Consider the following 24387-nt stretch of genomic DNA (forward strand, 5'->3'; position numbering starts at 1 on the left):
CTATTAAAAAAAAAAAGGTAACATACTTGCGACTATTTCATTTTTTAACCCCCCTAATCTTACAGGGGATAGCAGCATTAACTTTTTAGTTTCCAGTGATGACCGGAATTTCATGTCGTTCACAGTGTTCTGACTCCTTGGCCCTGGAAGGGGTTTTGCTTAATTTTTGTGCAGTAGTCATTTCTGTGCTTCAGCGGCCATTTGCACAATCATTATATGAGACAGGTTGATGCAAAAAGACACAGCTGAACAGGCACTAAATATTCCCATCTCTGAGAGGTGTAATTAGTGCATTTTAGGAATGTACACAGAGGAGACAAGGGCCCCGTATTCACGAAAAATCCAATGCGGCTCATCTCATGGGCCAGTAGAATGGGGCAGCGCTGTTTAGATTCACTCCACCCACGAGGATGGGGTCAACCTGAGCAGCAATCCCTGTCCACGACAGCTGGTACATACATCCTAATGGTCATCCAGAACCCAGATAACCAGTAACAAGAATATTATAATAAATACACCTAAAAGCAAATTAAGATCGCCAAGTGTCCTGCACCGTGCACCTCATGTGCTAAAATTTGTGCCATAAGGTTAATTCCCTGCTGGCCTAAACAGGTAGTAGCCTCCTTTTAATATACAAGATGGAGACACTAACTTTCCAGTATACAGGATCGAAGTATTTGCTTAAGAATCAGTAGAACAGTAACCATTCTTATATGTGCCATATCTTATTTCTTTGAAATCTACTCCTGTATCGCCTGAGTAATAATACCACACGGGATCAAATGTTGAGAACGGAATTCCTCCCGTTTTGACGGCAGTGGGAACATTACTTGGCAATGTTATATAATGGGTTAAATTGTAAAGATGTTGTCTGAACACAGTGGATGCAGCCATGGAAATGTACCAGGGTAAAGTCTTAGCATAAGATATGAGCCTGGGAAATAGGGCAGGCCTGTAGAGATTCACCCTACCTATGAGGATGGGGTCATCCCGAGCAGGAACCCTATCCACAATGGCTGCTGATGCATCGGCATCTAAGCAGTTACTATGGGTAGAAGCTTAACATGTAATATGGGCCGGTGTAATTGGGAAGCCACATGCAGATTTACTACACCCATGGGGAGGGGGCCATCCCAAGAAGGAACTTTCTTGATAATGGGGGGCCGGTGGCTTGGCATCTTAGCGGTTACTATAGGTAGAAGCTTAAACATGTAATATGGGCCTGTGTAATGGAAAGCCAGATGCAGATTTACTACACCCATGGGGGGGCATCCCAAGAAGCAACTTTTCTCACAATGGCGGCCGGTAGGTCGGCATCTTAGCAGTTACTATAGGCAGAAGCTTAACAGGTAATATCGGCCTGTGTAATGGGAAGCCACATGCAGATATACTACACCCATGGGGAGGGGGCCATCCCAAGAAGGAACCTTCACAAGGGCAGCCAGTGTTTTGGCATCTTTACTGGTTTCTACGAGTAAAGTCTTAGAATATCATATCCGTTTGTGGAATGGGGGAGGTCTGTGTAAATTCACCCAGCCTATGAGGGTGGGGTCAATCCAAGCAAGAACCCACTCCACAAAAGGGACTACTAGTGGCTCGGCACCTTTACAGTTACTATTGGTAGAGTCTCAGCATATAATATGGGCCTCTGAAGCAGGGGAAGCATGTGCAGATTCACTCAACCCATAGGATAGCGTCATCTCAAGCAGGAACTCTCAACTCGGTGGTTGCTGGTGGATCAGTATCTTACCACTTACTTTGGGTACAGCCCTAGCGTATAATATGAGCCTGTAGAATGGAGGATCCATGTGTAGATTCACCACACTAACAGGAAAAAAGTCAACTGGAGCAGGAACCCTCTCCACAATGGCTGCTGCTGGATCGGCACCTTTACCGGTTTAACGTACAACATGGCTACATCCACTAATGCTCCATTAACCAATACAGTTTAACATGACCTCAAATATAAATACAGTTCACAAACAAGCTGAAATAAACAAAAACAAAAATAGAAAAGTAAAGATTATAAAATCCACAGAATGACAAAAAAGTAACAGTAAAGAACACAGACATTTCTTAAATGCCCTAATATACTATATACACGTCAGACTCGTCGTCCTTATTGTGCTCGGTAATAATTACAGGGAGCTCAATAAAACATTTAGTAAAGGATGAGAGATTGTAGTTACTCACATGTTATCATTAATAAGAAGGGGTATATAAATAAAGTACATGACAGATTTTATATGCATGTGTACGTCGAGTACACATGGATGCACACTCACGTACACAAACATTTCGGGGGAGTGAAAGAATGGGGGAGAGTACAGGGGCAGGCAATAAAAAAAAGAAAAAGAAGCAAAAAGTCAGTTTTGTACATTCAGAACCAGCAGTGGAATCATCACTCGTGAAGTAGTTCTTGTAGGCAGTTTGGGGAACGAAAGATTTCAGGGACTTCGCTGTCCAACTTGCAGATAACCTTGTATATGGCCTTCTTCCAGGAAGGATCAACGTCTTTGCCGGCTATAATGGCATTGAAAAACTCTCGTAATGTGATCTGCGCCACTTCCAGGAATCTCTCCGGAACCTGCTGATACAAGGAGACAATGGTATTAATAAAAGTTTTCGGTTTCTAGCCCCCTGATTCTTCAAAGGGGAGTGAGACAGTTCTTCGTTGCGAGATGAGGGCTTACCGGACACCTGCACGTTCTAATTATGGCAGATGTCTATTGTCATCTGCATGTAAAGGCGGCTAATAATAGAAGGACTTTAAAGACAAATGTTCATCTTTGGAAAAAGAATAGGGAAGAAAGATAAGCTCGCGAAGACCGGAGATCTTTATAAGATTTCTCACACCGTGTTTAATGCCAAGATGGCTGTGTGAGATCGCCTGACATGTATAAAGGGCATCCTGCCAGAATAATACAATACAGATAGATGACATTGGACTAAACTATCGGTCAATTCTGCATATATTCAGAGACACATAGCCTGGATGACTGATAGGGAGGGCAACAGGAAGCCTAATAAACTACCCAGGTATTTTTACTACCTCCCACAAGTCACAGGTAAATCCATAGCTTTAAGATACCTTTAAGAGGGACAAATATTTTTGACTGAAAACCTAATGTGCAACTTTACATCCAAATACAGTGGAACCTTGGTTTACGAGAACAATCCGTTCTGGGAGTGTGCTTGTAAACCAAGTTAGTCATCTAGCAAAGCAACATTTCCTACAGGAAATAATGGAAGCTCAGACAATTTGTTCCACAACTTGTTCAATGTCCCATCCTGGTCCCCTATTGTGCCATTCCACACATGCACAAACACACACACACACACACATATATTATGCTCACGTTACCTTCCGTTCCATTGCCGGCCTCCCGGTTCTTGAAGTTCGTTGGTACACGATGTTTATCGGGTAACCATCGCGACCGATGCAGGAGCTTGCGCTGCCAGAGCGCTGACGTCAAAGGCATGAGCCGCTTGCCTCTGGCTGGTCAGCGTGCTGCCTTTGAGAAGAGGCTGACAACAGAAGTTCCTCCATCGTCGCGATGGTTACCCGATACACATCCTGTACCGGCGGACTACAAGAAAACGATGATGGAACGGAAGGTAAGGTGAGCATAATATGTGAGTGTGCGTGTGTGTTGTTTGTGTGTGTTTGTGCGGACTGCAAGAGCAGGTCAGAGCGCGGTGAAAGTACAGAACCGGAAGTGTGTGCGGTGAGTATTTGCTCATACAGCAAAGCTTGCTCGTCAACTGAGTTACAAATTTACAGCAAGCTTTGCTTGTGTAGCGAAATACTCGCACACCGAGTTACTCGAAAACCGAGGTTCCACTGTACTAATTAAAAAGTGCAGTGCGCTGCTTGAAAACGATACAGCCTATCTGAAGCCCTCTCCAAAAAGAGATGGGTCTTTATAAATCTTCCCTAACCCCCTGATCCAGAAGACCCCAAAAGCAACCACTTTTGCCACGGCATCAGTAGAGCGCATCTTGCTTCTGGCTTCAACCATTGCTACAAATCCAGAACCTACCAGTAGCCGAAGAGTTAAAAATCAGGTTTTACTCCACTAAAAGGGGTGAGCTAGGTTTGTGGGGGAAGGGAGAGGAATTTAGTGGCCACACAAACCCTCCAAAAAATGCAACCCTTAAAGGGAACTTGTGATGTCGTTTTTTGATATTAAATATTCCCCAATGTGTTTAACATGATGCAATATGCATAACTACCATGGTTTAAAAAAAAATGTATTTATCTTTAAAAAAAAAAAGGCTTTATATGGTTAGGTGAATGCAGTAAATACCTTAGGTTTCAGTCATAGGGGCGGAATTTTTGCTGGGATTAGTCACCGTCACTCAAGTTCATGCATGATTCTTTTTAACTTAGTCACACCCCCAGCATTGTAATTGATTACACCACAGGTCCTTCACCAGCACTTCTCTGCTGAACTCCGCCCATTATGGTCACATGGTCGTGACATCAGGACAGGTCCTGCACAACCACTTCTCCAATGCAGAGTTCCAGAGCTCAGCAATGAAGAAATGGTGGTGAAGGACCTGTGCTCAATCTCTCGATCATGTGACCGTAATGGGCAGATTCTCAGCAGAGAAGTGATAGAGAAGGACCTGTGCTAATCAGCAGAAGAGAAGTGGTTCTGTAGGACCTGTGCTGATGTCACGATCATGTGACTGTAATGGGCGTAGCTCAGCAGAGAAGTGCTGGTGAAGGACCTGTGGTATAATCAATTACAAGAGTGAATAAGTTCAAAAAAAGAATCATGCCTGAACTTGAGGGACAGTGACTGATCCCAGCAAAACTGCCGCCACATGACTGAAACCTAAGCTATTTATCTGCATTCACCTAAGCGTATAAAATCTTTTTTTTAAAGATAAATATATGTTTTGGTTTTTTTAAAAAAAAACAAAAAAAAACATGTTAGTGATGCACATTGCATAATTTAAATCACATCGGTGGCGGATTAATATAATAAAACAACAACGTGAGAGGTTCCCTTTAAGGATATTGCAACCTGAAAAAGTTTTAAGCTTGCCTATTATCCCCAAAATTTCCCCTTAGTGTACCTGAAGAGCGGCCATGAATGGTGCTGCAGTTCTGTCCAAGAAGAGTAAATGGGAGAGAACTTACAGTAGAATTCACAGCCAATACATAATTCAGGGAGCTGTGCAACAGCACCTTCATTCTGCAGACCGGTCCCCCACCCCTCGACTGGATATTGAGAATAGGTCATCAATATTAAAGCCCAATTAAACCCATTTAACTCAGGCTGCTTGCTGGATAGGGATCTTTATCCCAAATCCCTATTTGGTTAACATTATAGGGGAGCCATCTGGTTGCTGTGACACATCACTTTTTTTTTTTTAGGAAATGAGAATTAAGGGTGCTTAACACGCTGCGACATCGCTAGTGATGTCGAGCACGATAGCACCCGCCCCCGTCGTTCATGCGACATTTGGTGATCGCTGCCGTAGCGAACATTATCGCTACTGCAGCCTCACACGCACATACCTGCTCTGCGACGTCGCTGTGACCGCCAAACAATCCCTCCCTCAAGGGGGAGGTGCGTTCGGCGTCATAGCGACGTCACTAAGCGGTCGGCCAATAGAAGCGGAGGGGTGGAGATGAGCGGGACGTAACATCCCGCCCACCTCCTTCCTTCCGCATTGCCGGCGGCCGCAGGTAAGGAGATGTTCGTCGTTCCTGCGGAGTCACACATAGAGATGTGTGGTGCCGCAGGAACGACGAACATCGTACCTGTGGCAGCAACGATATTAAGGAAAGGAGCGACGTGTCAGCGATCACCGTTTTTGAACGATTTTTCGATCGTTGATCGTCGCTCCTTGGTGTCACATGCTGCGATGTCGCTACCGGCGCCGGATATGCGTCACTAACGACATGACCCCGACGATATATCGGTAGCGATGTCGCAGCGTGTAAAGCCCCCTTTAGACTACATAAACTGTCTTCAATGTACAGCTTTACTAAACGCTGCACATTGATGCACAGTATAGTTTTTCTGCACTGCGGGTGTCTGACTGCTAACTCTGCCCAGGCTTTTATGCACAGATCATACTTTAGGAAGTGTATCAGGAGGATTCTTGGAGATGGTTATTGTATCTAAATATTTAACGTCAAGGCTTACAGCTAATTGGCCCAGCGGATCTAAGGGATTAGGCCTCTGAAAACAAACGACAGTAAACTGCAAAGCTCAAGAGCGAAGAAATAAGGATTATGCGGACATTTAAACTCGGGATGGCAATTTTGCAAAAATGTGCACACTTCAATTGATTGAGGAGACACAGATGCGAAGGAGCTGGTCATTATCAGTCCTCTAGACTTTTTTGAAGGCATAAGATCAGGTGTAATATATTATAGCCAAACAGTATATACAGTGCCGAAATAACAGTGCCGAAATAACACTAGTGCCCATGTTACACCATAGCTGGTACATGACAACACTGGAGAAAAGGCAGCAAGAGGTAGACAAGGGGAACTATAAGCATCCAAACAGTGGACTTCTTGGGGAAACTTTTGGCCATGCTAGAAGTTAACCCTGATCTATGTAGTTACATAGGACTGCATAAAGTCATGACAACTTTATGATTGGTGCAAGACAACATTGTATGCACAACTATTTTTTTTCAATTCAAACAGACAGGAGAGGGAATCGACACTTTTAGTTTCATTTACTTTTTCTTAAACATTAAAGTCAAAGAGAAATCTCTCGTGATGGATGGTCATCTGTTATGTCACACGTTTATCAAATCCATTTTTACATACTGAACATGCCCAGAAGCAAAATGGATAAAAAGTGATACAAAACGGAAAATAAAGCATCAAACCGATCCATTTAAGAACAAAACCTTTTTTTTTTCCACTTGGCATCTGTTTTCAGAACATCCGGTTTTGTTCCTTTCCAATTTTATACACTAGATGCACAGCTGACACAACCTCCTAGGACTTTTCCTTTGGTAAATGTCTCTCTCTCTCTATATATATGTGACGCCCTGGGCAAGCCAGGGGTCACAGGTCATAACACCACCACACCCTACACCCCAGATAGGTACACCAAAGCTACACAAAAATCCTTGTTGCCTTCCTCCAGGGGCTGATGTCCACACCAGGGGGGCGGGCCAGGCAGTTGGCTCCGCCCACCGAGGAGTACATAGCCCTGGAGGCGGGAAAACCAGGCAGATCAGTTTAGGGAGGGTTAAGAGTGAAGTGGTAGAGGAGCAAGAGAGAGGAGAAAAGGTGGAAAAGAAAGTGACAGTTGAGAAAGCCTGAAGTTCGTCCAGGTGTGTGCCCCGGACTGAGAACAGCAAGGTCAGCAGACGGCGGTGACTGTCTGCAGGAGTGGCTGCTTTGAGGTTGCCGAAAGGATCGTGGACGGGTGGTGGCCCGGCGGTACCGGAGCGGTATACGAAGAGAAGCCAGCACCATTGGCAGGGGCCATTCAGATCCCGGCAAGGCTAGGAGTCGCCGTGAATTTGCCAAATCCGTCAGTGAAGGGGACCTCTGGGTCTCCCAACAACCAAGTCCCGATTGAAGGCAACAGTCCAACCGTTCGAGAGAGACACCGCCACCGCCAAGGCACCAGTTTCTCAGGGTCAGCGCCTGCGGGCAAAGAGGGGCTCCTCCGGCCCATATCCAAGCCGCGGAGCGGGTTACCGGTGGGAACCCATCGCTACCAACATTTCATTAGGTGCAGGGACAGAGACCGTCACCGTCAACTACCGGGGAAAAGCAACAGCAGCCGTCCGTGGGAACCGTCTTTCCAGCCGTGTGTTTTACCGAGAACTGTGTCACCCTCTCAGGCTGAGTGAGTACCACCGTGCCGTGCGACACAGCGCTGCCCCCGCGACCCTGCACCTCACCAAGCCCTGCACCGGCCCTGCCATCCAGCATCCCCCACCTCATCACTGGGCCCCGGGACAACCACCCCCTACCCACGGAGGGGAGAACTAACAACTTTGCTGCTCCCTGTCACCGCTCCCGGGATCCCCATACAGAGCAGCGGTGGTGTCCATACAATCACCACAACCGTGGGTGGCGTCACGGACAATAAACTATCCCAACAACCAAACCCTTTTCACTCATGGGCGAGGAGCGCCGCTCGAGTCCCCGGGATCCGGCCCATCGCTCGAGCCACCGAGCAGCAGCAGGCCGCAGCAGCAGCGGCAGCCGGACCCGAGCAGTGGGAGAGCGCAGCGTCCCCTCCTCCGCCCGCGACATATACACTGTATATATCTATATATAAAAAGCAGAAAATCCGTGTGTAGAGCCCGTTGAATACAAAACCACAGTTTTCACCCAATTTGAGCAAAATTTTCCACTGCCCGACTTTCACAGCGGACTAAAAATACTGCGAACAATAAAAATTGAGATCTCCCCATTCATAAGATTTGCCCCCCCCCCCTCCCCCTCCAAATTTAGGCTTTATAGAAATAATGGAGAAAATGTGTGTGTCTGTGTGAAGCCCCACCAGTGATGTGTCGGTGCATTACCTTCAGGGACTCCACGTAGCTGGATCTGGTCACAGGTAGGAGATCTTCTTCTTGTCGTGACGCCACTCTCAGTATTGCGGTCAGTGGGGACCGCCACTGCAGGTTAGGGGTGCCTGGGGCTGATGATATGTGCAGTCAGATGTAGTAGCCTCCTGAGAGTGAGGCATGCCCCAGGGTCCAGTGTAGATGCGTAGTACTACAAGTCGCAGAATGACTCACACAGGCAGAACTGTCTTTCAAGGGCTTTACTCACATTTGATGGCAGGGTGAGTAGCCCGGGCGTAGCTGAGATGAACCAGGTGGGAACCAGGTATCCTTCAGGCTGACTTTATGAGGGTGACTACCAACTCGCCTTCCTTAGCCCTTGGTGGTTTGGGGTGACCCCGACTTTGAGTCCCTATGGGGGTCACCCAGGGAAGATGCTGCAGCCTCTCTCCCCTTCGTTTGCCGTGTGCTTGTCGCCTGGACCAGGCCACTCCAGCTGCTTGCCTCCTGTGACCTATGGGCCCTAACTGTGGCTACGTGGCTGCGGCTTTTGTGGTGTTGTGGCGTGGGCTTTGAGAGCCCCACACCGGCAGGTTTAGCAAAAGAAAGCTGGATCTATCTCCGCTTCGGGATCTGCCGCCCGTTTGGGCCTGGTACTCTCTAGCAGTCTCCTTACTTCCCACTCCGTTGCTCTCTCTTTAGCTGAAGATGGATTTCGGGTAGCACTCCTAGTTGACCGTTCTCCCCCGTCAGTAGCCACTGCGCGGGCGCTGTTAGACAGCAACAGCCCCACAGGTCTGCTCCTCACTGAGCCCTATGGAGTTCTGCTCTAACTGACTCACTGCCCCTCCTCTCCTGTTCTTGCCTACGCCACCTAGCAACCAGATTCTCTTACCACACCCCTTGAGAGGAGATGGAGGCTTTTGGCCCCCTCCACTATTCCAGTGAAGGTCAAGGCTTTTCCCCCTCCTGGGATCCCCAGGGGTCCTCTCATGGGTACATGTGTGAGACCTGATCACTATGCGCCTGTGTACCACACCCCGGTCAGCCTTCTGGATTACCTGTATTGTACTGTCCCCAGCATGGGTGCAGTACTCAGTGGTGCCTGACCAGGTCAGGGGCGCCACATTCCCCCTTAGTTATCACCAGCACGTCCTCGGGCTGCAAGACAACATTTTAAAATGCATAAAACATTAAAACATGTAAAACATTTAAAAGCACCAGGTACCATACATCACCACCCTCCACCCACAAGTCCGTTAACCCACCCAAAACCCTTTCACGTTGGCCGCGGCTTCAGCCACTTCTGGCAGGATGTAGAGGCGGCTTACATGGGCTGGTGGTTTCAGGGTATACCTGGCCTGGTGGATCCGCGCCTTCAGCCTCTTCTGGCAGGATGCAGAGGCAGCCTCCACAGTTGGTGCTGACCAGGTACCCTCTTTGTGGTGGAGAGCCAGGCCCCATAAACAGGCATGCTCTCTGGTTGCAGGTAAGCCAAGGCCCTATATACGGACGGGCCCCCTGGTTGCAGACGAGCCAAGCCCCTAAACAGGCTGACTCTGGTGGTGGTGGTGCCCTTTTGGTGTAACTATTTACACTGCGAGAGTTTGTGGCTATAGCCAGTTCATAGCCTTAAGGTTTATGGTTTTCTCACAATAGTTTTTGTGGGCACATGCTTAAACGTAAACGTTGCAAAACAAACTTTTCAAAACTTTAACTTTCTAACTGCTGAACTTCTTACTTTCCTTTACTCCTCCATACCAGGGCTTGGGCCTGTTGGGCTGCGGCACCTGCTGCTTTCTTGCTCTTTGTCGTCGTCTGAGGTAGTTTCATCTGTAGGTTCCTTGTCTTTTCTTTCTTGATCTTCATCTGTTTCCTTTGCTGCATCTGTTTCTGTATCTCTGTCTTTTCTTTCTTCCTTGGGACATGGCACTACATCAAGCGCATACAATCCTCTTTCGCCTTCATGCATAGTGAATTGTACTGTATTTCCCATCTTTAAGTTTCTGCCAGGGTGTCCTCTAGGCAGATGAGCGTTCACATCTCTTCTGTTGACAAATATCCCTTCTTTGATACCAGGGGCTACAATGAATCCATATCCACTTCTCAAATTGAAATCCTCTACTACTCCTCTGCAAAGGGGTCCTCTAACCTGGGCTTTGGCTCTTCTCAGGAACCTTTTCTCCTGTAGGTCTCTGGCTGTGACTTCTCTCTGCTCTGGAGACTGTGGTGCAGGGGACAGCGTTGGTCTGTTGCGACGCCTTGTCTTGCGGGCTGGGTTCTGCTGGGCTGTTACCTCAATGCCTGCAGGGCCCCAGGTGAGGTTTCTGGGCTGGTCTTCGTCAGCAGACGGTGTCAAGTCCTCCTCATCCCAACGGGAATAGGGTAACATCTCCGGCTCTGAGTATTGCTCCACTGCCGGTGGCTCCGGAGTCAGCTCCTCAGCTTCCTGGCCTCCTCTCCCCCTTAGTTCTTCTTGGCACTCCTTTGGTGGCAGTGCTGGGGATGGGCTTTCTTCAGCAGGCCCAGGCGGGGGACTCTTTGGCGTGGTTACTGCAGGGGTTGCTGGAATCCTCTTGGGGGTGTGCGGAGGGAGCAGATACCGATCCACCATCTCTTGTGGGAACTGGGCCTCTAGGTCAGCCTTCAGCTTCCAGTATTCGGGGTCCTCTCCTATCAGGGACTTCCTAGCAGGGACCTCTTTGGACTGGGGAGCGGTGTCTGCTCTGGCCTTGCAGGCCGGGGTAAATGGTGATGCAATCTCTTGGCGGGCCGCGCCTGGCATGGTGGCGGCCTGGTCTTGGCGGGCCGCGCCCTGCATGGCGGCGGCCTGGTCTTGGCGGGCCGCGCCCTGTTTGGCGGCGGCCTGGTCTTGGCGGGCCGCGCCCTGTACGGCGGCGGCCTGGATCGGCGACGCAGCTGTGATGGGATCTGTGCAGGCTGGGCTGGGCGTCGCTGCAGGGACCGGGTCTTGGTGGGCCGAGCAGGGCATCGCTGCGGCGGCCGGGGCTTGGCGGGCCGAGCAGGGCATCGCTGCGGCGGCCGGGGCTTGGCGGGCCGAGCAGGGCATCGCTGCGGCGGCCGGGGCTTGGCGGGCCGAGCAGGGCATCGCTGCGGCGGCCGGGTCTTGGCGGGCCGGGCAGGGCATCGCTGCGGCGGCCTGGGCTTGGCGGGCCGCACCTGGCGTGGCTGCGGCCTGGCTCAGCGTCGCCGCGCCGGGCGCCTCTTCAGGGACCGCGGGCGTGGCAGCAGGGGTCAGGGCATCCGGGCCGGCAGGGGCAACACTGGACTCACCCATCGGTAGCAGCATCGGGGTCTGAGTCGTCGCCGTCCGGTCTGGCACTCGTCGTGCGGTTCCCCTCTCATAGGCCTGAACCGCGGCAGCCATCTCCAGAAGTTCCATACGTTCTTCTCTGATCTGCTCCACGACCCGGGTCTCCAGTCGGTCACAGAACTGGGCCAGCTCTCGATACCACCAGGCAGCGGAGCCCGGTTCTGGGTTTCTGCGGTCAGACGCCATTTCTTCTGCGCCGTCTTCTGCACGATTCTCCAGCTGTGGACTCGCCGTTGCCTCTAGTAGCAAGCTGTTCAGTTTCTGCTCTGCCTCTTTCAGCAGCTCCTCTCCCAGCAGCAGGCTTGTGGCTCCCTTTCTGTCCCGACGTCTCTGGACGCTTCCACTTTCTTCACAAGCGAGGTCAGAACTCTGCAGGGGATCTCTGGGTAGCCACACCTCTTCGTGGGCGGTAACTTCTTCCAGCGCGGGCTGCTGTTGTTTTTCAGCGCGCTTTTCATGGTGGCAATATGGCGGCGCTTCCAATTTTTCAAGCGGACCGCCCAGGCACATGGTCACCTGTCTGAACAGGTCTAGTCCTTATCCTGTTCGTGACGCCAGATGTGAAGCCCCACCAGTGATGTGTCGGTGCATTACCTTCAGGGACTCCACGTAGCTGGATCTGGTCACAGGTAGGAGATCTTCTTCTTGTCGTGACGCCACTCTCAGTATTGCGGTCAGTGGGGACCGCCACTGCAGGTTAGGGGTGCCTGGGGCTGATGATATGTGCAGTCAGATGTAGTAGCCTCCTGAGAGTGAGGCATGCCCCAGGGTCCAGTGTAGATGCGTAGTACTACAAGTCGCAGAATGACTCACACAGGCAGAACTGTCTTTCAAGGGCTTTACTCACATTTGATGGCAGGGTGAGTAGCCCGGGCGTAGCTGAGATGAACCAGGTGGGAACCAGGTATCCTTCAGGCTGACTTTATGAGGGTGACTACCAACTCGCCTTCCTTAGCCCTTGGTGGTTTGGGGTGACCCCGACTTTGAGTCCCTATGGGGGTCACCCAGGGAAGATGCTGCAGCCTCTCTCCCCTTCGTTTGCCGTGTGCTTGTCGCCTGGACCAGGCCACTCCAGCTGCTTGCCTCCTGTGACCTATGGGCCCTAACTGTGGCTACGTGGCTGCGGCTTTTGTGGTGTTGTGGCGTGGGCTTTGAGAGCCCCACACCGGCAGGTTTAGCAAAAGAAAGCTGGATCTATCTCCGCTTCGGGATCTGCCGCCCGTTTGGGCCTGGTACTCTCTAGCAGTCTCCTTACTTCCCACTCCGTTGCTCTCTCTTTAGCTGAAGATGGATTTCGGGTAGCACTCCTAGTTGACCGTTCTCCCCCGTCAGTAGCCACTGCGCGGGCGCTGTTAGACAGCAACAGCCCCACAGGTCTGCTCCTCACTGAGCCCTATGGAGTTCTGCTCTAACTGACTCACTGCCCCTCCTCTCCTGTTCTTGCCTACGCCACCTAGCAACCAGATTCTCTTACCACACCCCTTGAGAGGAGATGGAGGCTTTTGGCCCCCTCCACTATTCCAGTGAAGGTCAAGGCTTTTCCCCCTCCTGGGATCCCCAGGGGTCCTCTCATGGGTACATGTGTGAGACCTGATCACTATGCGCCTGTGTACCACACCCCTGTCAGCCTTCTGGATTACCTGTATTGTACTGTCCCCAGCATGGGTGCAGTACTCAGTGGTGCCTGACCAGGTCAGGGGCGCCACATCTGCGTGTTGAAAAGAAACCAGTTTTTTTGGTCAAGGGGTCTTAAAGATTTAAGGCAACGGCGCACAAAGAGTCGCTCTTAAATGGGCAGCAACCATATAGTCGCTAAGGTGGGGCTGATAGCTAAAATCCTGTAACCATAGCAATGGCTGTCAACAACCAGTGCACAAGTAACTGGGGCCTCATTTCTGAGTATTGCCTCACAGTAAGATTGTTTTCATAGAATGGTAGAGTTGGAAGGGACCTCAAGGGCCATCGAGTCCAACCCCCTGCGAGTGCAGGTTTTCCTAAATCATCCCAGCTATATCAAAATTCCGATTGAAGATTTCCATTGATTGAGCTCACCACCTCCCGTGGTCGCCTGTTCCACTCCCTGACTGCCCTCACTGGCAGAAAGTTTTCCCTAATGTCTATAGAATCACTATAACCTATAGCCACCGCAGAATTAACTGGAGCCTCATTTATGAAGATTGCCTCACAGTAAGATCATTCTGGTTGCCTTTAGCCACTGCAGACGTAACTGGGGCCTCATTTCTGAGTATTGCCTCACAGTAAGATTGTTCTGGTTGCCTATAGCGACTGCAGAATTAACTGTGGCTTCATGAGAATTGCCTCACAGTAAGATTGTTCTGGTTGCCTATAGCCACTGCAGAATTAACTAGGGCCTCATTTATGAAGATTGCCTCACAGTAAGATCATTCTGGTTGCCTTTAGCCACTGCAGACGTAACTGGGGCCTCATTTACGAAGCTTGCCTCACAGTAAGATTGTTATGGTTGCCTATAGCGTCTACAGAATTAAATGTGGCCTCATGAGAATTGCCTCACAGTAAGATTGTTCTGGTTGCCTATAGCCACGGCAGAATTAACTAGGGCCTTATTAATGAAGATTGCCTCACAGTAAGATAATTCTGGTTGCCTTTAGCCACTGCAGAATTAACTGGTGCCTCATTTATGAAGATTGCCTCACAGTAAGATCATTCTGGTTGCCTTTAGCCACTGCAGACGTAACTGGGGCCTCATTTCTGAGTACTGCCTCACAGTAAGATTGTTCTGGTTGCCTATAGCGACTGCAGAATTAACTGTGGCTTCATGAGAATTGCCTCACAGTAAGATTGTTCTGGTTGCCTATAGCCACTGCAGAATTAACTAGGGCCTCATTTATGAAGATTGCCTCACAGTAAGATCATTCTGGTTGCCTATAGCCACTGCAGAGACATAGGCAGGGTGACTTGAGTTTGGAAACTTTTCACTACAATCCAATTCAGCACTATAGGTCACAACTGACAGTTATGATAGGCTAAATGAACCTGAAGGTAAAACAAAATCTGTGTTTACCAAAAAGCAAAAGAACAGGCAGCTGTGTATCTGTAACTCAATCTTACTCCTTTGTCTCAATTTTTTTATGAGAATAAGTTTTAATTTTTAGTAAAAATTTGTTCAAAATATAGTAGTTGGTCACCTCAGTGTTACGACAAATTTGTAAAAATAAACCAATAAACAACTGTTAAACGCCAAACTAACAAAAAAGAGTTGAAAAAAAAATTAAACCCTGAATATGTCAACTTCAGAGTGAAACTAGAAATGTAACCTTAGCCAGTGTAACCAACAATTTAACATATCATTTTCCATGAGCAAAGCCACTGATATTTTGCTAGAATCATATAAATATAATTTTTCCATAATGGAATTTGTCGCTGTAATGCATTGTAGGCCGCATTACGATGGATCCGGCTCCCATAGGCTTTCATTGTACATGATTCTGGACGGCGCCGCTGCCAAAAAACGTTCCATGCTCCGTCCTTTCCGGCTAGACATAGAAATTTTGCCGGATCCGGCACATGCGGAAAAAAACGCATCCGGCGCCGGATCCGTTTTATCCGATATTCGCCGGATTGTGGCTGACGGCAAAAACTGGATGTGTGAAAGCACCCTGCTACTCCACAATGCCGAGGAAGCTGCTGGTTAGATTGTGTATCCCTTCTATATATTTTTGAGAAAACTTTTTTTGTTATTGTTTTTGAAGAGAAATTTGAAGAAATAGCCCAATGCCCCTTAGTCGAGAGATGGTTTATATTTCATGGGAGATTTTGCATTATTTCAATCATGCGGCACAAGATTCTCCTCACTCCTCCTCCTTCTCAGTTGCTTTACCTTCAAGGCTGATTTGTTTTATTAAACTGACTGTCCCCAGCATCTGCAGTCCATAATAAAAGCCTGACATAGCAGCCTGCCTGCCTTCTGTGTCCTGCAGATACACATCATAAGTGTCAGGACATACCAAGGTTAGCGGTCACTGGAACGTGTGCACTGCCCCTGCCTTGCCAAGCGCTCTTGGCAGCTGAATGAATGTTATGGAGAATAGAAGGGGAATTACAAAGGTTAAACGGAAGACAGCCTCTCCTATTTTCTGAAGAAACAGCGGCTCTTTTTGACCACTCGAAAAATATATGCTGGCTTGTTGGCTCTCAGCTACCCGCGCTCTGCTATGATCGGATAACATGAGCGTTGTGTGGATGGATTCAATCCTCCCTCAACCCAACTGTAAGGAAAGAGGATGCAGGGGCTGTGGACCAGTCTCTAAATATGGAAGACATAGTTGCTAGGAAGGTGAATCATAATAGCTGGCTGGGTCCTAGACCTGATGACCAGCAGAGGATCATAGCTGCTTCAACTTGTGCAAATATTGCTCAAAAATTCAATATGACATCTACTACATGAGCAAGCACCTATTGCAGATTGTGGGCTATGTCCTGTCCTCGCCCCAACCAGTAAATATATAAAATATACAATAAATGTACATGGGTCTGCAGGGATGTATCTCAGGGATTCTCAGAAGTAACAATTCTTACATCTTCTTTATTTTACATACCGTATAAGAGTAAAACGTTCGATATCTACTGGGATTACACCATCCATCCATCTACTGTATCTATTATCTATCTATATCTATCTATCTATTATCTATCTATATCTATCCCATATCTATCAGTATATACAGAATATAGGTTGAATTCAATGTCTCTTTTCAGCCTTCTGAGATCTATCTATCTTATATCTTTTTCTATCTATCTATCCATCTATCTATTCTTCTATCTATCTATCTATTCTTCTATCTATCTATCTATCCATCTATCTATCCCCCTATCTCTCTATCTATCTATCCATCTATCTATTCTTCTATCTATCTATTCTTCTATCTATCCCTCTATCCATCTATCTATCCCCCTATCTCTCTATCTATCTATCCCTCTATCCATCTATCTATCTATCTATCTATCTATCTATCTATCTATCTATCTATCTATCTATCTATCTATCTATCTATCCCTCTATCCATCTATCTATCCCCCTATCTCTCTATCTATCTATCCCTCTATCTATCTATCCCTCTATCCATCTATCTATCTATCTATCTATCCCTCTATCTATCTATCCCTCTATCCATCTATCTATCCCTCTATCTATCTATCCCTCTATCTATCTATCCCTCTATCTACCTATCTATCTATCCCTCTATCTATCTATCTATCTATCCCTCTATCTATCCCTCTATCTATCTATCCCTCTATCTATCTATCCCTCTATCTATCTATCTATCTATCTATCTATCTATCCCTCTATCCATCTATCTATCCCTCTATCCCTCTATGTATCTATCTATCCCCATATCCATCTATCTATCCCTCTATCTATCTATCTATCTATCTATCTATCCCTCTATCTTTCCTCTATCTATCTATCTATCTATCTATCTATCCCTCTATCTATCTATCTATCTATCTATCCCTCTATCCATCTATCTATCCCTTTATCCATCTATCTATCCCTCTATCCCTCTATGTATCTATCTATCCCCCGATCCATCTATCCCTCTATCTATCTATCTATCTATCTATCTATCTATCTATCCCCCTATCCATCTATCTATCCCTCTATCTATCTATCCCTCTATCTATCTATCTATCTATCTATCTATCTATCTATCTATCTATCCCTCTATCTATCTATCTATCTATCTATCTATCTATCTATCTATCTATCTATCTATCTATCCCTCTATCTATCCCTCTATCCATCTATCTATCCCTTTATCTATCTCTCTATCTATCTTTCTTCTCTCTCTATCTATCCCTCTATCCATCCATCCATCTATCAATTGTCTAAGTAAATACAGTGGAACCTTGGGTTAAGAGTAACTTGGTTTGAGACCATTTTGCAAGACAAGCAAAGCTTTCTAAAAATGTGTAACTTGGTTTGAGAGCAAATTCCCATCATGCACACTTCCGGTTCTGTCCTTTCGCCACACACTGACCCGCTCTGGAGGTAACGTTTTGTGCATATGTACTGTACACAGTATACCACTGCACAGTACAGTATATACTATATAGCATGTCTATCAATATGCATTTGTGGATACATTATTGTACTTTCTTATTGATAACCAGTACAGAGCATTGCTTGTATTGTACCTCTCACACACCATCAATTCCATTGTAAGCTAACATACAGTTTAATCTGCTTTATATGCTTTTACTGTACAGTATTTTGCATTAGTGTACTGTAATAATTTTATATGAATACAGGACATTATATTGTATTACTGTAATAAGTTGTATAAATACAGTAAATATTTTTGGGTTGTGGAACGAATTGTCTGTGTGTCAATTATTTCCTATAGGAACATTTGCTTTGTTATAAGAGTAACTTGGTTTAAGAGCGCACTCCCGGAACCAATTATGCTCGTAATCCAAGGTTCCACTGTATATTTGTTCTTGAGCAAACTTTAAATGCTCTTGAAGCTGCTTTTTCCTCAGCAATGGAGTCTTGTGTGGTGAGCGCGCAAACAGGTCATGGAGGTTGAGTGCATTACTTATTGGTTTCCTTGAAACAATTACATCTGCTGATTCCAGGTCTTTCTGTAGCTCTCTATAGGAGGTTCTTGGCTCTTGGACAACTCTTCTGATAATTCTTTTCTCACTTATGTGTAAAATTTTGCTAGGAGCATCTGGTTTGTGACTGGTTTATAGTGAAATGATATCCTTTCCACTTCCAAAATATCGCCCCAACAGTACTCACTGGAGCCTTGAGAAGTTTAGAAATTCTTCTGTAACTAATGTCATCAATATGTTTTACACCATTAAGGCTTCGGAGTTGTTGAGACAGCTCACTGGTTTTCTCCATCATGAAATGTTTCTTGTGTGGCACTTTGGTAATGAGACACCTTTTTATAGGCCATCAGTTGAACCAGCTGATATTATTTTTCGCTAAGTGGCAGGATTGTTTTCTAATTTAGTGATAGATTGTATCTGGTGTCATGACTTTCCATGGCTTTTTGCACCTCTCTTTCCTCATGTGTTCAACACTTTTTCCCTGTATAATTTCTCATTATTACACAAAACTTAAATTTATGGACATCTATGGTTTGATTTCTTTGCATCCGTGGATTGGATGGGTGGCTACCGACATCTGTTGAGAAATTCATGTAATAGCACATTTAAAAATATATTTACTTAAAAATGGGTGACGTGTTCAATACTTATTATACCTATCTATTCATCTATATATCTATCTATCCATCTAGCTATCCATCTATCTATCCATCTATATATCTATCTATCCATCTATATATCTATCTATCCATCTATATATCTATCTATCTATCCATCTATCCATCCATCCATCCATCCATCCATCCATCTATCTATCTATCTATCTATCTATCTATCCATCTATATATCTATCCATCTATCTATATATCTATCTATCCATCTATATACAGTCAGGGCCAGAAATATTTGGACAGTGACACAAGTTTTGTGATTTTAGCTGTTTACAAAAACATGTTCAGAAATACAATTATATATATAATATGGGCTGAAAGTGCACACTCCCAGCTGCAATATGAGAGTTTTCACATCCAAATCGGAGAAAGGGTTTAGGAATCATAGCTCTGTAATGCATAGCCTCCTCTTTTTCAAGGGACCAAAAGTAATTGGACAAGGGACTCTAAGGGCTGCAATTAACTCTGAAGGCGTCTCCCTCGTTAACCTGTAATCAATGAAGTAGTTAAAAGGTCTGGGGTTGATTACAGGTGTGTGGTTTTGCATTTGGAAGCTGTTGCTATGACCAGACAACATGCGGTCTAAGGAACTCTCAATTGAAGTGAAGCAGAACATCCTGAGGCTGAAAAAAAAGAAAAAATCCATCAGAGAGATAGCAGACATGCTTGGAGTAGCAAAATCAGCAGTCGGGTACATTCTGAGAAAAAAGGAATTGACTGGTGAGCTTGGGAACTCAAAAAGGCCTGGGCGTCCACGGATGACAACAGTGGTGGATGATCGCTGCATACTTTCTTTGGTGAAGAAGAACCCGTTCACAACATCAACTGAAGTCCAGAACACTCTCAGTGAAGTAGGTGTATCTGTCTCTAAGTCAACAGTAAAGAGAAGACTCCATGAAAGTAAATACAAAGGGTTCACATCTAGATGCAAACCATTCATCAATTCCAAAAATAGACAGGCCAGAGTTAAATTTGCTGAAAAACACCTCATGAAGCCAGCTCAGTTCTGGAAAAGTATTCTATGGACAGATGAGACAAAGATCAACCTGTACCAGAATGATGGGAAGAAAAAAGTTTGGAGAAGAAAAGGAACGGCACATGATCCAAGGCACACCACATCCTCTGTAAAACATGGTGGAGGCAACGTGATGGCATGGGCATGCATGGCTTTCAATGGCACTGGGTCACTTGTGTTTATTGATGACATAACAGCAGAGAAGAGTAGCCGGATGAATTCGGAAGTGTACCGGGATATACTTTCAGCCCAGATTCAGCCAAATGCCGCAAAGTTGATCGGACGGCGCTTCATAGTACAGATGGACAATGACCCCAAGCATACAGCCAAAGCTACCCAGGAGTTCATGAGTGCAAAAAAGTGGAACATTCTGCAATGGCCAAGTCAATCACCAGATCTTAACCCAATTGAGCATGCATTGCACTTGCTCAAATCCAGACTTAAGACGGAAAGACCCACAAACAAGCAAGACCTGAAGGCTGCGGCTGTAAAGGACTGGCAAAGCATTAAGAAGGAGGAAACCCAGCGTTTGGTGATGTCCATGGGTTCCAGACTTAAGGCAGTGATTGCCTCCAAAGGATTCGCAACAAAATATTGAAAATAAAATTTTTTTGTTTGGGTTTGGTTTATTTGTCCAATTACTTTTGACCTCCTAAAATGTGGAGTGTTTGTAAAGAAATGTGTACAATTCCTACAATTTCTATCAGATATTTTTGTTCAAACCTTCAAATTAAACGTTACAATCTGCACTTGAATTCTGTTGTAGAGGTTTCATTTCAAATCCAATGTGGTGGCATGCAGAGCCCAACTCGCGAAAATTGTCACTGTCCAAATATTTCTGGACCTAACTGTATCTATCCATCTATATATCTATCCATCTATATATCTATCCCTCTATCTATCTCTCTATCTATCTATCCATCTATCTATCCATCCCACATCTATTTTTCTACCTAGTATGACATTTTTGGGCTCCATGGAGAACAGCTGGACTATTAGGAAAGTCTTCCCTCTCTGGATAAGTGTTGAGTTATAGGTTTCTTGCCTATAAAAGGACAATACAATGCTGACAGTAAGGAGAAGACAATGTCAAGGAGAAAAGGGTATTGGTATTTTGGATACTCTTGACTGCTCAAGTTATTCTTGTCACAAATCCTTTTGTCTGCATCTGCTGACTGCTTGCCTGTAGCCAGCAGCATACTTTAACTGTTTTGTCACCTCCTAACATCACATGCATCAGCTGTCGTGCTTTTGTTACGGGTATTGTAGAACTAATCCACTGAGGCTGTTCTCCTGCGCAGTAAATAAAACACAAACTGCTTCTCAGACAATTCTGTATGAATATTTCAGATGGGTTTTACAATCATGAATTGCAAAAAAAAAAAAAAACCCTAAACAAATAAAATAAAAACCCCTCCCGCTGAACTCACTATTTGGATGGCCTGCAGCTGAGAACGTACATTGTCTTAGGGCCTGTAAAACCTTTTTTATAATTGCTTAAAAACTAAAAAAAAATCTGCTTGTGAACTTTTTGTGATTATTTCTAATTGACCTTTTCTCTTAAAAAAAATAATCTCTGATATTATGAGAATTTTTTTTTTTTTTATTGCTTTCCAGACAGAAGTTTGTCGGCCCCAATGCAAAATGTCCATCAGGGCTCCGTACTACCAAGTGTCTTTAGTGATAATGGTCTTATCATATTGGCCAAAGAGATCACCCTAGGTTCCAGTGCCTGGGTGCGACTATATTAACTATTGTTTCTGGGGAAAAAAAATATTTTTTAGATTATTTTGAAGATGATTTTTTTTTTAGCATGCAATAAAATATTTGTCCACTAGAGGCACTGTTTCATTTCTTCCTATGGCTAACGGTTGTATTATATCACTCCCATGTGTCAGGCTCTGCACACACTTACATTTTTTACTTTTTCTCAGTAGCTTGATAGTTTTCAGTACATATGAATTTGGTAAAAAAACAAAACAAAAAAAACAACAACTATCAAATCAAAGGTTGCAGAGGAAAAAAATAAGATCAAATGATACCTGAGGAAATGAGACAAACAGTTTTCACTCTCTACCGAGGATTCATTCACCCTTATGTGCACATGATTCCCTTGAGTAAACGCTGCTATCCCCTGCTGTTTGTCCTGTAAATATTGACTGAGGAGAAACCTTTCCTCTTAACAGAGCAGTAGGTGTTGTCTTCTTTTGGACTTGGAAAGGCCCACCATGGCCTACTAAGAGGGTGAAAGGAATTAATTTTCAAAATTAAAAAGAGGGTTTAGCTAAGGGTACTTTCACACTTGCGTTCAGCGCAGTCCGTCACTATGGAGAATAGCGCAGTCCGTTACCGCACTGCGCTATTCTCCATAGACTTGATGGACGACGCACTGTAACGCAAGTGTCAGCGTTGCATCCGCTGGACGACGCAGCGTCGTTATTTTGACGCTGCGTCGGGCGGAAGAAACGCAGCATGTAATGTTTTTTTGAGCAGCTCAATCCGTAGGATTTCACTGCGCATGCTCTTTTTCACAAACAAATCACAAACTTTATTTTGTCTCTCGGTGGCCGAACGTTCAGCTGAGCGCCCAGCCGCCGGCATGTGAGAGCGCTCAGCTGAGCAACCGGCCGACGGCATGACTGGCCGCCGGCATGTGAGATCGCTCAGCTGAGCGCCCGCCCGCCGGCATGTGAGAGCGCTCAGCTGACCGACCGGCCGCCGGCATGACCGGCCGCCAGCACGTGAGATCGCTCAGCTGAGCGCTCGCCCGCCGGCATGTGAGAGTGCTCAGCTGAGCGACCGGCCGCCGGCATGTGAGAGCGCTCAGCTGAGCGACCGGCCGACGGCATGACTGGCCGCCGGCATGTGAGATCGCTCAGCTGAGCGCTCGCCCGCCGGCATGTGAGAGTGCTCAGCTGAGCGACCGGTCGCCGGCATGTGAGAGCGCTCAGCTGAGCAACCGGCCGTCTGCTATTGAGAGCGATCAGCTGATCGTTCACAATAGTCTGTTGCCGGTAAAACTGTAAAGAAGAAAAAAAAAAGCTTTCCGTTATTTTGTACGATCCGTAGCATCTGTTGCATCCGTCACACTACGCAATGCTACGGAAGCCGTCCAACGCAAGTGTGAAAGTAGCCTAAAATGCATCTTTAGTGAGTAACTTAGTCGTAATAAGGAAAGAAGACTCAAATACAACCTCAAAATAAAAAATATCATGGGTGGAGGGGGCGAGTGGGGCATCAGTTTCTTTAGAAAAAAATACAAAAAAAAATGTTCTAATTGACGCTGTCCAGAGAGAAAGAACGTGAGATTTTAGATTTGGGACCAAATCAGAATCTCTCCATACTCAACTCACTTAGGCCCCCTTCACACGCACGTGTACCGGTACGTGCTAGGTCTGTTCCCGCATGTACCAGAGACACGGGCACACGTATACCCATTAAAATCAATGGGTTTATGTGCACGCACGTGTTCAGCCATTGGCCTGTGCCTCCGTGTGGAGCAGACGTGAGCTCGTGTGCTCCATACGGCGGCATGTCCGTTTTTCTACGGCAGCACGGGTGTCACGCGGCCCGCACCCGTACCACACGGATGTAGTGTGGATGCGGTCCCACGTGATACGCGCCGGAGAAACACACGTGTCATTGTAAAAATAAAAAAAACACATACTCACCTCCACCAGCCCTGCAGTCTCTGCCTCGGCTGTCACCTGCATCCGTCCCCCAGTGAATTTGAACAACGCATCTTCTTCACTGGGGGCCGGAAGCAGCATCAGAGGGGCGTGGCCTGTGCCGGACACTGTCATTCAGCACCACAGACAGCTCAGGAAGAATCAGGTAAGGTGAGACTTTCCATTCTCCGTGTGTTATTACGTATAACACACAGAGAACACGCATGTGCCACAAACACGGCACACGGGGAGCAAACCACCCCTTTAATACGCCCGTGAAAAAACGGTTCGTTTTTTTCACGTGCGTGTGAAGGGGGCCTTATAGTGTTTCTAATAATCCCTTTAAAGAAGATCTGGCACCAGGTGAAAAGTGGCCATTTTTGTTCCTATTCTATTCCCCCAAGTATTTTTTTTTTTTGCTTTCTTGAGCAATCTTTTTTATTAGGTTTCCTAACAATAAGTGGCTAATTAGATTCCCAGTGACCAGCAATGAAAGACAAAAACCCTCACCGTGTCCCAGATTCACTCTCACCTTGACTATTCTAAAGGCCACTTTACACGCTGCGATATCGTGACCGATATCGCTAG

At 46.3% G+C, this 24387-nt stretch overlaps 1 protein-coding gene across 1 annotated transcript in view; it reads right to left on the reverse strand.

Annotated features, from left to right (window-relative positions):
• Positions 1 to 1036: 1036 nt before the first annotated feature.
• PROX1 (prospero homeobox 1) overlaps positions 1037 to 24387 on the reverse strand; it is a 135049-nt gene continuing 111698 nt past the window's right edge. The window contains exon 5 of the mRNA XM_075339142.1: positions 1037 to 2587. Coding sequence (XP_075195257.1) covers positions 2402 to 2587 — 186 coding nt within the window. The 3' untranslated portion in view covers positions 1037 to 2401. The remainder of the gene's footprint in view (positions 2588 to 24387) is intronic.

This window comes from Anomaloglossus baeobatrachus, chromosome 3, assembly GCF_048569485.1.
Source record: "Anomaloglossus baeobatrachus isolate aAnoBae1 chromosome 3, aAnoBae1.hap1, whole genome shotgun sequence".
Classification (NCBI taxonomy): Eukaryota; Metazoa; Chordata; class Amphibia; order Anura; family Aromobatidae; genus Anomaloglossus; species Anomaloglossus baeobatrachus.